General features: G+C 49.1%; 1 protein-coding gene across 1 annotated transcript in view; it reads right to left on the bottom strand.

Moving 5' to 3' along the window:
• CNN2 (calponin 2) overlaps positions 1–12,497 on the bottom strand; it is a 48,051-nt gene extending 35,554 nt beyond the window's left edge. Inside the window, exons 1-3 of the mRNA XM_086946713.1 lie at positions 12,412–12,497; positions 12,144–12,371; positions 1,526–1,647 (exon numbers count right to left, since the gene is read on the bottom strand). Of these exons, the coding sequence (XP_086802839.1) occupies positions 1,526–1,647; positions 12,144–12,203 (182 nt within the window). The 5' untranslated portion in view covers positions 12,204–12,371; positions 12,412–12,497. The remainder of the gene's footprint in view (positions 1–1,525; positions 1,648–12,143; positions 12,372–12,411) is intronic.
• Between the last annotated feature and the right edge of the window lie 1,790 nt (positions 12,498–14,287).

Below are 14,287 nucleotides of genomic sequence, written 5' to 3'. Positions count from 1 at the left end.
GAAGAGCAACACTCACTCCCAGAGAAGAGCAGCACTCACTCCCAAAGCATCTCTCAGAGAAGAGCGGCACTCACTCCCAAAGGATACCTCAGAGAAGAGTGGCACTCACTCCCAAAGGATCCCTCAGAGAAGAGCAGCACTCACTCCAAAAGCATCTCTCAGAGAAGAGCGGCACTCACTCCCAAAGGATACCTCAGAGAAGAGCAGCACTCACTCCCAGAGAAGAGCAACACTCACTCCCAGAGAAGAGCAACACTCACTCCCAGAGAAGAGCAACACTCACTCCCGAAGGATCCATCAGAGAAGAGCGGCACTCACTCCCAAAGGATCCCTCAGAGAAGAGCAGCACTCACTCCCAAAGCATCTCTCAGAGAAGAGCGGCACTCACTCCCAAAGGATACCTCAGAGAAGAGCGGCACTCACTCCCAAAGGATCCCTCAGAGAAGAGCAGCACTCACTCCCAGAGAAGAGCGGCACTCACTCCCAAAGGATCCCTCAGAGAAGAGCAGCACTCACTCCCAGAGAAGAGCGGCACTCACTCCAGAGAAGAGCAACACTCACTCCCAGAGAAGAGCAACACTCACTCCCAGAGAAGAGCAACACTCACTCCCAGAGAAGAGCAACACTCACTCCCAGAGAAGAGCAACACTCACTCCCAGAGAAGAGCAACACTCACTCCCAGAGAAGAGCAACACTCACTCCCAGAGAAGAGCAACACTCACTCCCAGAGAAGAGCAACACTCACTCCCAGAGAAGAGCAGCACTCACTCCCAGAGAAGAGCAGCACTCACTCCCAGAGAAGAGCAACACTCACTCCCAGAGAAGAGCAACACTCACTCCCAGAGAAGAGCAACACTCACTCCCAAAGGATCCATCAGAGAAGAGCAGCACTCACTCCCAGAGAAGAGCAGCACTCACTCCCAAAGGATACCTCAGAGAAGAGCGGCACTCACTCCCAAAGGATACCCCAGAGAAGAGCAGCACTCACTCCCAAAGGATCTCTCAGAAGAGCGGCACTCACTCCCAAAGGATACCTCAGAGAAGAGCGGCACTCACTCCCAGAGAAGAGCAGCACTCACTCCCAAAGGATCCCTCAGAGAATAGCGGCACTCACTCCCAGAGAAGAGCAGCACTCACTCCCAAAGGATCCCTCAGAGAAGAGCGGCACTCACTCCCAAAGGATACCTCAGAGAAGAGCGGCACTCACTCCCAGAGAAGAGCAGCACTCACTCGCAAAGGATCCCTCAGAGAAGAGCAGCACTCACTCCCAAAGGATCCCTCAGACAAGAGCAGCACTCACTCCCAAAAGATTCCTCAGAGAAGAGCGGCACTCACTCCCAAAGGATCCCTCAGAGAAGAGCAGCACTCACTCCCAGAGAAGAGCAGCACTCACTCCCAAAGGATCCCTCCGAGAAGAGCAGCACTCACTCGCAAAGGATCCCTCAGAGAAGAGCAGCACTCACTCACTATCACTCAAGGAAGAGGGGCACTCACTCACTATCACTCAAAGAAGAGCAGTACTCACTCGCACAAGATGACGCCATCTTTCAGCCCCTTCTGGAAGTCCGGGCCGATCTTCTTCTGGGTGAGTTCCTCAATCCACTCTCTCAGCTCGGCCTCTGCTTGGAAGTCATACTTGAGGGCCAGCTAGGGGGGGGAGATACAAAGGAGTGAGTGATCCTGAACTAGAGGCCATCATTCAACCCTTATTGGTCCACCCCGCTGCATACCCATGCACACCCTCCTCAAGGTGAAGTTCAAAATACATTTGACACTGTCCCTTTAAGGCAGCAGCTGCACCCCCCCCCCCCCCCCCCCTCCACGGTACAGTGTCCAGATACAATCAGTCCATTTGATGCTCTCGGGAGTGAGTGTCCCAGAAACTGAACTCCGCCCTTCAGCGCCTCAATCCCTGCCTGAGAGCTGAGGGGAGCTCTTTTCTCTGAGGCTGGATGCGAGCACCCCCGCCCTGTCAACCCTCTTCTTAAAAAACCCACCGCTGTTGCGAACGACCTCAACAACTTCCGCCCCATCACTAACCTCCTTTATCTTGCAAAAATCACAGAAAGATGTGTAGCGAAACAACGTTTCCGTCATATTAAGGACAGCGATCTTCTCGACAACTTTCAGCCTGGTTTCATTCAAAATTGCAGCACTGAAACAGCCCTGCTGCAAGTGATCGATGACGGGCTGCGCATACTCGATTCAGGGGTGTCTTGTCTTTTGATTCTTTTAGACCTTTCTGCAGCTTTTGACACTGTCAATCACAACACTCTCCTTAACACTCTTCAACAGAGAACGAGTTTGGAAGGCACAGTGCTTAAATGGTTTGCCTCTTTCCTCTCGGACAGATCCCAAATGATCAAAAGAGCGAACAGCCTCTCGTCTCCATTGGCGGTAGGTCATGGCGTCCCTCAAGGCTCTATACTTGCACCCACTTTGTTTAATCTCTAGCTGGAAACATTGGGTAATCTCCTTAGTAAATCTGGGATCCTCTACCATCTCTTTGCGGATGACACTCAAACCTACCTTAAGGTGTCCTAACTACTCTCCACTCTATCCAAAACTGGATGTGAGCTCATCAACTCATTCCAAGTCCCTCCAAAACCGAATTCCTCCTCCTCTCTACCTCACTCTCTCCTCTTCCTGTTCAATCTTGGATGGATCAGCTGAATCTACTTAACAGCAAACCCACCGTTGTCAACAGCGCAAAATCCCTTGATGCCGTACACGACAAAAGGCTCAATCTTCTCTCCCACATCAATTCCATTGTAAAGAATGCACGTTACCAACGCCCCTTCTGTGGGGGATTTGACACTTCTTCCCAGACCAAAACCATAAAAACCTGGTCCAATCGCTGGTTCTCTCCAGATTGGATAGCTGCAATTCTCTTCTTAATGGCGTTCCCAAATCCCACCTCTCCACTCTTAAATCTGTTTTCCATTCAGCGGCTCGTTTTATGTTTGGGGCCAAAAGAAGTGACCACATCACACCCTTGTTGTCTTCCCTCCGTTGGCTTCCCATCTAGGCAACATCAATCTACAAAACTGCCTCTATCACCCACAAAGCCTTGCACACTTCATCCCCTCGCTATCTGGCGAATAAACTGAAAATATCTTGAGGCTCTAGTTTAGACCATCTCGTAATGCGAAAAAACTACTGCTTGAGCCCCCCCCCACTTTTAAAAGGGAAAGATGAATGGCTCAATCCTTCTCAGGCAATGCGGTGAGAATCTGGAACTCGCTTCCGCCACAGCTACGTATCACCACCACCTTCAAATCTGACCTCAAATCTCTTCTCTTCTAGAGACACTTCTAGAACTAATACACACCCTTCAAGTCCCCCAAGGAAGTTCTTTCACTTTTGTAAATTTGTATTATTTGCCTGTACAAGTGTCACCTCTCCCACCTTCCTCTATCTCCTCTTCCTTCCTCTCACCTCTTCCACCTTCCTCTATCTCCTCTTCCTTCCTCTCACCTCTTCCACCTTCCTCCACCCCCTTTTCCCTCCACCACCCTTCCCCTCTATTTTTGTCTCTCCAATGGATGAGTGTCAGAGGTGGTGAGTAACTGAGGGTGAGACACTGGTTCTGCAGATCCGGTATGTCCACTTCTGTGTGACTCCAGCCCTGGCGACTGTGCCTGACTCTGGTTCTCCTCACCCGCCGGGCTGTGGCACATCTTTCCATTGGGTGTTGGCCAGCAGGCAGCGCTTCCTCACCCTACACCCCAAGTTAAAAACTTTAAATAGATACAAGCATGTGCCAGCAGAGCTGCCTGCTGCTGCTCCACCAATGGGCTCGAGGCAGCGGGTGAAGTGTATTCCCTGCACCACCTGTAAACACACCGAGTACAACCTCATCTCCGCCGCCATCTTAAACTGCTGGTTGTCCGCCAGCGGCTTCATTGGGAGCAGGAGTGCAACCCGTGCAGCAGCGACAACCCGCTGAGATATACCTCTTATGCTCCGTCTATGAGGCCAACTCACCTCAGCCAGGCTTGTCATCTCCTGGCCTCTGTGTGACCAACCACTCCATGACCTGTGCCAGCACCACGGTTATACCTGGAGCAGGACCTAGGCGTGTACACCAAGCCTATGATCCCAACCCACCTCAGGGGGTCGGTCACCTCCTGACCGCAGAGTGATCGACCACTCCATGACCTCAGCCAACACCACATTTTGATGATCATTAATCATCCAATGTGTGTATATATATATATATATATGTATATATATTCACTTAAAAAAACATAGGTTTCAGTCCTGATATAGTTAGGAATTAGCATTTTAAAAACCTTGCAAATTCACTTAAAAAACCATAGGTTTCAGGCCTTATATAGTTAGGAATTAGCATTTACAAAACCATTGAAATTGCTCCTATATAGTTAGTTGTACTAACTATATTTCACGCACCCGCAATCCACTACTGATGATGTCACATATTACATCATTCATGACATGGCCAGTGACATCACTGATGACATCACTGATGACATCTCATTTGACATCACTGATCACATCACAGTGATGTCATCAGTGATGTCATTTGAGATGTCATCAGTGATGTCACTGACCATGTCATGAATGATGTAATATGTGACATCATCCGCAGTGGATTGCGGGTGCGCGAAATATAGTTAGTACAACTAACTATAAAGGAGCAATTTCAATGGTTTTTTAAATGCTAATTCCCAACTATATAAGGCCTGAAACCTATGTTTTTTTAAGTGAATTTGCAAGGTTTTTAAAATGCTAATTCCTAACTATATAAGGCCTAAAACCTATGGTTTTTTTGAGTGAATTTGCAAGGTTTTTCAAATGCTAATTCCTAACTATATAAGGCCTGAAACCTATGTTTTTTTAAGTGAATTTGCAAGGTTTTTTAAATGCTAATTCCTAACTATATAAGGCTTGAAACCTATGGTTTTTTAAGAGAATTTGCAAGGTTTTTTAAATGCTAATTCCTAACTATATAAGGCTTGAAACCTATGGTTTTTTCAGTGAATTTGCAAGGTTTTTTAAATGCTAATTCCTAACTATATCAGGCGTGAAACCTATGTTTTTTTCAGTGAATTTGCAAGGTTTTTTTTTATGCTAATTCCTAACTATATCAGGCGTGAAACCTATATTTTTTTTTCAATAAATTTCAAAGGTTTTGTAAAGGCTATTTCTATTAGCGGATAACGTTTATATATGTTATTATCCTTCTGGAACCACCTGAGCAGCCATCTTGTTTCTCAGGAGAAGTGAGGCACAAGAGAGCACAAAACAAGAGTGGAAAACGCAAAAAGGGGGCAGGGTTGAGACCCCCTGACCCCCTAGCCCTTCTCAGGGGGTCCCAGAAGGACCACCAAGTGCAAAAAAATATATTTTTTTTTTTAAATCGCGGGGTACGTGTACGGTACGCGTACCGTACGCGTAAGGTGCTCGTAAGGTGCGCATACCCCGCGATTTTTTCTAGTTTTTTTTGCCCTTGGGGGTCCTTTTGAGATCCCCCGAGAAGGGCTAGAGGGTTGGGGGGTCTCTACCCTGCCCCCTTTTCGTGTTTTCCACTCTTGTTTTGGGCTCTCTTGTGCCTCAGTTCTCCTGAAAAACAAGATGGTGGCCAACACTTCCTGGTTTGGACAGTTTGAAATGTTGACAGTCGACTGCCAGCCAATCAGAAACTCGCTCGTGCACGTAAGGGTACGTGCACATACGGTACGCGTACGGTGAGCGCATATAGATATATAATTTGCTCAAATTCAATTTTTTCAAGAACTACTGTAGGGATTTTCGCCATATATAGAAAAGGCACTACTGCATACCTGTCCCTACCATTTTGCCAAGTTTGGTGTAATTCTGTTCAGCCGTTCGGGCTGTATCCGTGTCTGAAGGTCCCATAGAAAATGCCATTTGAAAAATTTCAAATTCACATTTCTCAAGAACTACTGGAGGGATTTTCACCAAACGTAGCAAAGGCACATCTGCATACCAGGCCCTACCATTTTGCCAAGTTTGTTGTAATTCCATTCAGCCGTTCGGGCTGTAGCTGTGTCTAAAGGTCCCTATGGAAATTAACATGGGGGAAAACAAGTTTTGGGACCCCCCTTTCGGCCCCCGCTTGACGAATCCCCCCGAAACTTTCAGGGAAGGAGCGGAGCTGGCCAAAAATCGGGAAAATTACACACAGATTCCTCAAATCGGCGCCAAAGTTATTCCCAATAGAATGTTGAGCGCATATAGATATATAATTTGCTCAAATTCAATTTCTCAACAACTACTGGAGGGATTTTCACCAAATATAGAAAAGGCACTACTGCATACCTGTCCCTACCATTTTGCCAAGTTTGGTGTAATTCCGTTCAGCAGTTCGGGCTGTAGCCGTGTCTAAAGGTCCCATAAAAAATGCCATTTGAAAATGTTCAAATTCAATTTTCTCAAGAACTACTGGAGGGATTTTCACCAAACATACAAAAGGCACTGCTGCATACCAGTCCCTACCATTTTGCGAAATCTGGTGTAATTCCGTTCAGCCGTTCGAGCTGAAGCCTTGTCAGAATGTCCCTATGGAAATTAACATGGGGAAAACACGTTTTGTGACCCCCCTTTTTTCTCAGCCCCCGCTTGACGAATCCCCCCGAAACTTTCAGGGAAGGAGCGAGGCAAATTTAACGAAAATTACAGGCAGATCCCTCAATCGGCGCCAAAGTTATTCCCAATAGAAAGTTCGGAATTTCCAATGGTAACTAGGTCCTAACTATATATACCTATATATACTGCTGCACGTTTTTCTGCATCCAGAAAAGAAAGGCTGGCACACTGGTATCCGAGTTTTCAAAAATTTATTCACCAAACCCCCTCTCACCCCAAGCAGACGCGTTACGCCTTAGCAGGCTTCGTCGTTGCACTGACGAAGCCTGCTAAGGCGAAACGCGTCTGCTTGGGGTGAGAGGGGGTTTGGTGAATAAATTTTTGAAAACTCGGATACCAGTGTGCCAGCCTTTCTTTTCTGGATGCAGAAAAACGTGCAGCAGTGTGTAAGCGCCTCACCAGCGCCGGCGTCTTTGGCACCCGTGGAATTGTGGAGCGATGGCGGTGACCCGAACCGTGCCTTAAACCTATATATACTATATATACCTACTGGCTATCGCCGAATCCGGCTAGAAACGCGTCTGCCACAAAGCGTTTCACGCACTGCGAGGACTGGTTTGTGCTGTGCTCAATAAATCCCCTGTTGGTATCCGGAGCTGTGTCCTGCTTGTCTTTCAGTGGAGAGGAGCAGTGGTATGGATCTATAACGCCGGTTTGCTGATACCGGCTGAAAGGAAACACCCTCTCGTTCAGGTGCTCCGCGTTTACTCAGCAAATCCTTTGGTGTGAGTACAAGCAGTGCTAAAATGCGGCGCCCCCCCAAACAACAAGTCATTGCCATTTGGCGGTTATTTTAGTGAGGGGAGAGAGTAGGCAGTATCTATGCTGCCTGATAAGGATACCAGCAGAGGTAGAGCGGGACGATTCTATCAGGACATTGTTTGCGAGTGCTGTGCCCAGCGCCATGAATTTTGGGGCTTCACTTGTTGCTTTGGTTCTGCTACACTGTATGCTGGACTTAGTTGGACCACAGCACCCAGCATGCACTTTGCCCTGAGCCACAACCACACCGGCGCAAAGGAGGAGGAGCCGAGAGACTGCCTTAAGGGAGGGGTCTCTGAGCCCAAGGATGTTATCACCAGCCTGTGAGACCGGCACTGATGACGGCCGAATCCGCTAGAAACGTGTCTGCCACAAAGCGTTTCACGGACTGCGAAGACTGGTTTGTGCTGTGCTCAATAAATCCCCTGTTGGTATCCGGAGCTGTGTCCTGCTTGTCTTTCAGTGGAGAGGAGCAGTGGTATGGATGGATATAGATATATATATATATATATATATATGTAAATGTAAATGTACAGGAATTTTATATAGCGCAAATCACCGAGCGGTTTCTAAGCGCTTGCTTAGGGAACCCGTCCTGGTATTCCCCCTATGAGATAACCTCGGCAGGGTATCCGCAAGGTGAAAGCCAGGCATCCCGCCGCAAGGGGCCGTTGTGGAGATTAAGCAAGCTATTGCGCAGAGTGTGACCCCGTGAGTCGAGTAGGCACCGGAGAGAGAATTGTCGAGTCCATGGACATTTTTAGGACTCAAGACCCCGCCGAGCCGGGAATTGAACCCTGGTCCCGGGCTGACCTCTGCTTCCAGGTCTGCCTCCTCTAACCAGTGAGCCACACTTCTCCATATATATATAACAAGTTCACATGTTCTGTTTTACAGATCTCCATCCCTGATCACCTTAATCATCCGTGCTGTTCTAGCAGTCGGATTTGATGCCATCAAGCGGTGACCACTTTGAGCAGCGAGCCGATCCCGAGGGACGCGATTATTGAGACTCCGCCCCTGGTTAAAGATGGCTGCTGTAAGGGTTGTGGGACGTCTTGTGAACAGAATTGTGTCAAGACCGTAACACCCTCCCCCCTGCAGGTCCTGGGCCAGAGAGTAGCCCCCTCCCCCCCCCCCCCCCCCACAAACATCCATGGGCCCCAAATCTGGGGCTTTCAGTTCAAGGGAAATCAATGCACACCCAGTACACAGACATGAAATAAACATGACAATGCACACACAACATTCACACTCAGTACACATACACAGTACACTCACACGCAGAATAAACATGAACAAACTGCACACAGAACATCCACACTCAATACACACACAGAATAAACATAATACTTCACACAGAACATCACACTCAGTACACACACACACTGAATAAATATAAACACACTACAAACACACACACAGAAACAGAATAAACATGACACTGCAAACAGACCATTCACACTCAGTACATACATACACGGTACACACACATGGAATAAACATGACACTGCACACATAACCTCCAGACTCAGTACATGCACATACACAGTACACACAAATATGCAAACAAGAAAAACAATGTACACAGAACATCCAGTCAGTACATACACGCACAGAACACACACACACAGAATAAACATGACCCTGCACAAAGAACATCACACTCAGGAAATACACAGTATGTACATACACTCTGAATAAACATGAACACGCTACACACTCAGTACACACACATACACACTGCAAACACTGAGAATAAACATAATACTGCACACAAAACATCCATACTCAGTACAAACACACTTACACAGTATGTGTGCACACACTCTCATGGAATAAACATGAACACAGTGCACAGAGCCTGGATACCCTTTCAGGTGATAAGTGTGCTATACAAATCAAAATAACATAACACCAAACAAACACACTCAGAACACACATATACATAGAACAAACATGACAGTGCACACTGCACATCCACAGGCAGCACACGTGCAAAATACATGTATGGAGCCCCCCTGTGGAGCCTGCTTTCCAAAGGCCCCACCCAGAGGAAGCCCAGGGTCATGTGATTGGCTGGGGAGGGTCTTCAAGGGAGTAGCCAAAAATAAAAATAGCCCACTTTGACCCACATCTCTGCTGGCACCAAGGAAGATCAACACGTGAGCCCAACCGGGCACCGAAGAGCTCCTCGTCCCTCCCATCAAAGCACGTCCCCATTCACCCTTCACCCTTCCATCCACCCTCTGCTATCCACCATTTCACCTTTACGTTCTGTCATCCATTCATTCACCCATCATTCAGTCCTTGCCCATGTCATCAATCGATCAATCAGGGATCTGTAGAGCGCGGCAAGTCACCCATGAGGGTCTCAAGGCGCTGATCCATCACCTATGAATGCATCCACTCACTCACTCACTCATCCATCCTTTGACTTCCCTATCTATCAATAAAGACTTTCATCCATTCATCTGTACATACATCCATCTGTCCGTCCATCCATCGGTCCGCCCATCCATCGGTCCGCCCATCCATCGGTCCGCCCATCCATCGGTCCGTCCATCCATCGGTCCGTCCATCCATCGGTCCGTCCATCCATCGGTCCGTCCATCCATCGGTCCGTCCAACCATCAGTCCGTCCATCCATTCATCTGTCCGTCCATCCATCCATCGGTCCATCCACCCATCTATCCATCTGTCATCCATCCATCTATCCATCTGTCATCCATCCATCTATCCATCTGTCCGTCCAGCCATCCATCTGTCCGTCCAGCCATTCATCTGTCCGTCCAGCCATTCATCTGTCCGTCCAGCCATTCATCTGTCCGTCCAGCCATTCATTTGTCCGTCCAGCCATTCATCTGTCCGTCCATCCATCTGTCATCCATCCATCCATCTGTCCATCCATCCATCCATCCCTCCATCTGTCCGTCCATCCACCCATCTGTCATCCATCCATCCGTCCATCCATCCATCCATCTGTCATCCATCCATCTGTCATCCATCCATCCATCTGTCCATCCATCCATCTGTCATCCATCCATCCGTCATCCATCCATCCATCTGTCCATCCATCCATCCATCTGTCCATCCATCCACTCTCAGATTTTCCTTTGCTCTGTCCCATCCAGCCTTCCCCCAGTCGCCCTTCCATCCCTCTATCTCAAGCGCTCCCTTTCTTTCACCACTCCTTAATCTCACCTTTCCTTGCTTCAGCCCTCTCTCTGTCTTTCCCTTTCCTATTGGCTCATCTTACTTCCTTTCTTCCTGTTACATGTAATTATGATCGTTTGTGCTCTAAGTTACAGACAGACGCGGCCACTTCAGAGGCACTTCCAATGCGGCATCTCTGAATTCGCACAATTTAGAGTGAAATAAAAATGGCAGACGCTCTCGCCGCCGTAATTCAAGCGGGCCATAACGTTACATTAAAACAAGCACTGGCAACGCCAATAGAATGCGCCTATGCAAGAGATATTATCTTTGTGAATGTTATTTTTGGCATGTTGTCTCCAATGCACTACCCTATACATTCACCCTATACCTCTCTCAATACCTCCGCTCGGACTCACCTCAAACTCCATTCCACTGCTGTGATCTCCAAAATAACCCATTCCAGATTCTTCCCTCCCTGGATCACTCGAAACCCATTTTAATACCATCATCACCCAAACAACTCCTCAAAAGTCTGGCCTCGTGAATCTTGAGGCATCGCAGCCCCTCTCACTGCTCGGATCTCCTAGTAAACACTCCTAGACCCGTCCCTCGTCTGTCCCTCGTCTGTCCCTCCACTGTCCTTCTCAATCCAACTAACAGAATCACAACTCCCCGCTCAAATTAACTCATATTTACTATAATCATTCACCACTAATCCTTTATGGATTCCGGAGTAGTGTACTACTTGCCAAAAAGCGCTTTGGCGCCTCGTCTGGGGTAGTAAGCGCTATATAAATGCAATTACAATACAATATGAAACTAGGCCATTGGGGGGGTCTTGCATCTCCTTTCTGCCCCAGCTCACTGCTGGCCCCACCCATCCGGAGGCGACCCAGCCCCCCTCACCCGGGGCAGATGGAGCCCCAGAGACTAGTGCGACCGCCCCGGAACCGATGTGTGTGGGTGTTCACCCCTTCAGGACGTCATTCACCCCTTCAGTATTTACTCATCCATCCAGTACTTTACCCACTCAGCACATCACCCTCCACTCTGGCACGGCACCCACTCAGCACTCACTCCTCCCCGCGGCACTCACTCCTCCCTGCGGCACTCACTCCTGCTCACTCCTCCCCGCGGCACTCACTCCTCCCTGCGGCACTCACTCCTGCTCACTCCTCCCCGCGGCACTCACTCCTCCCTGCGGCACTCACTCCCCCCCCCCCCCCCGCGGCACTCACTCCCCCCCCCCCCTGCGGCACTCACTCAAGTCGCTGCTCGGAGTGATCTGCCGAGTTACTCAGTTCCCTCAGTCAGCTACTCAAACACTGAATCCCTCCCTCCATGAACATGGTACTTGGTGTTTCACTAAGAAAGTCACTTCACTCGTCTCTCAGTGACCGTGTAACTCATCCAGGAGCCACTCAACAAGCCTTGCTACAGCCAGGGGCACTCACCGCACAGGCCGGGTACTCCCCCACCCCGGGCGGTAAGTCCCTCGTGCACCCAGCTCCTCACCTGAAGCCCAGCCGCCGGACCCTCAGGACCTGGGCCTTCCCCCTCCCCCCCCCCCCTCGCCCTCGCCCTCTTACCCTGTTCTTGACCTCGGCGGACAGCCCGTAGGAGGGGCCCTTGTTGAACTGAGTGCTCATGCTCTGGCCTCGCTGCGGGCCCGGAGGGAGGATGCCTGAGTGAAGGATGGGTCTGGAGGGTGGCTCTGGCCTTTCTGTCCTCAGGGGTTTGCAGAGAGTGAGTTCAGTCCTTCTGTCTGTCTGTGGTCCCAGCTGCCCTCAGCCTCCCTCACTGTGCAGTCCGTCCGTCTGTGTGTCTGTGGTCCCAGCTGCCCTCAGCCTCCCTCACTGTGCAGTCTGTCTGTCTGAGGTCCCAGCTGCTCTCTCCGAGTGAGTGAGTCCCTATCTGTGATTCCCAGGCTGTCCCAGATGCTCACTCTCGGCCTCGCACACACCCTGCCTCTGCCCCTCCCTCCCTCCTCCTGGGAGGGGCCCCAGGGGCCCCGCCCTCGCAGCCCTGACTGGGTTGGACATAAAATACCCATAAAAGGAGCGAAAGCTCCAAATTCCTGCAGAACCGGCATTTCCTGAAATTCCCAAATACTGATTCCGACCTCAGACCAGACAGCGGCGGGACCGGGAACAGGAGCAGACAGGGGCGGGGGGACCCTGCCTCAGAGACAGGGGGAGTGACATCACACAGAGACAGAGAGGAGGGAGAGAGTCCTGCCTCATAGACGGGCAGAGTGATATCAGACAGACAGAGAGGAGGGAGGGAGAGTCCTTGCATCTGAGACAGGGAGAGTGACATCACACAGAGACAGAGAGGAGGGAGAGAGTCCTTGCATCAGAGACAGGGAGAGTGACATCACACAGTCAGACAGGAGCGGGGAGAGAGTCCTTGCATCAGAGACATGGAGAGTGACATCACACAGTCAGAGAGGAGCGGGGAGAGAGTCCTTGCATCAGAGACAGGGAGAGTGACATCACACAGTCAGAGAGGAGCGCGGAGAGAGTCCTTGCATCAGAGACAGGGAGAGTGACAGACAGGGAGAGTGACATCACAGAGAGGAGCGGGGAGATAATCCTTGCCTGAGAGACAGGGAGAGTGACATCACACAGACAGAGAGGAGTGGCGAGAGTCCCTGCCTCAGACAGACAGGGTCACATCACACAGACAGAGAGGAGCGGTGAGAGAGTCCCTGCCTCAGAGACAGGGAGAGTGACATCACAGAGAGAGAGAGAGAGAGAGAGAGAGAGAGAGAGAGGAGTGGGTAGAGAGTCCCTGCCTCAGACAGGAAAAGTGACAGGCAGAGAGAGTGACATCACACAGACAGAGAGGAGAGGGGAGAGACTCCGTGTCTCAGACAAAGAGGGTGAGTGACATCACACAGAGGGGAGCGGGAGAGAATCCTTGCCACAGACAGACAGGGAGAGTGACAGGCAGGGAGAGTGACATCACACAGACAGAGAGGAGATGGGAGAGAGTCCTTGCCTCAGACAGACAGGGTGAGTGACATCACACACAGAAGAGCAGGGAGAGACTTCTTGCCTCAGGCAGACAGGTAGAGTGACATCACACAGACAGAGAGGAGCGGGTAAAGAGTCCTTGCCTTAGAGACAGGGAGAGTGACAGACAGGGAGAGTCGTTATAAGGAAAATGGCCAGCAAGGGGTTATATTGTTTTCCTATTTCTCAGCACTGTTAGGACCTGTATTAAATAGTCAAAGTACCTAAACCTGAGATTAATCAGTCGCTGTCCTATGTTATTAATTTTTAGAAAAAGTCCAACAGAATCAGAACAAAAAGTGTTACCACACTAACACAATATATACAATGAATGATAAATAAAATGCGAAAAACCAGGATTTTGTGTTGTCTGAAATTTATTATTTGTTTTCAAGACAGAAAAATATATTTATATACAAAAAAGATGGGCATTCATGAAAAAAATAGGGTATATACATGGATATTATTTAGATATTCAAGGTATTAGTTGTTTCCTCCTTTGACATATCCAAATATTAAGTCCAGACTGCTCAAACACAATAGTACATTGATTTCAACTCAAAATCAGAAGAAAATCAAAAGATGACATAAAATCAAAAGTGCAGAGTTGAACTAAAATAGTCGACGTTTCGGTCTTTTTGGGAGTTTTTCATAAGACCATCATCAGGACAAAATAGTTCTATATACAATAGATGACCCTTTTTACTTAGTTAGAA

This window comes from Lissotriton vulgaris, chromosome 12 (assembly GCF_964263255.1).
Source record: "Lissotriton vulgaris chromosome 12, aLisVul1.2, whole genome shotgun sequence".
Lineage (NCBI taxonomy): Eukaryota > Metazoa > Chordata > Amphibia > Caudata > Salamandridae > Lissotriton > Lissotriton vulgaris.
The sequence above is the reverse complement of the archived record's forward strand: the minus strand, read 5'-3'. Positions and strand labels throughout refer to the sequence as shown.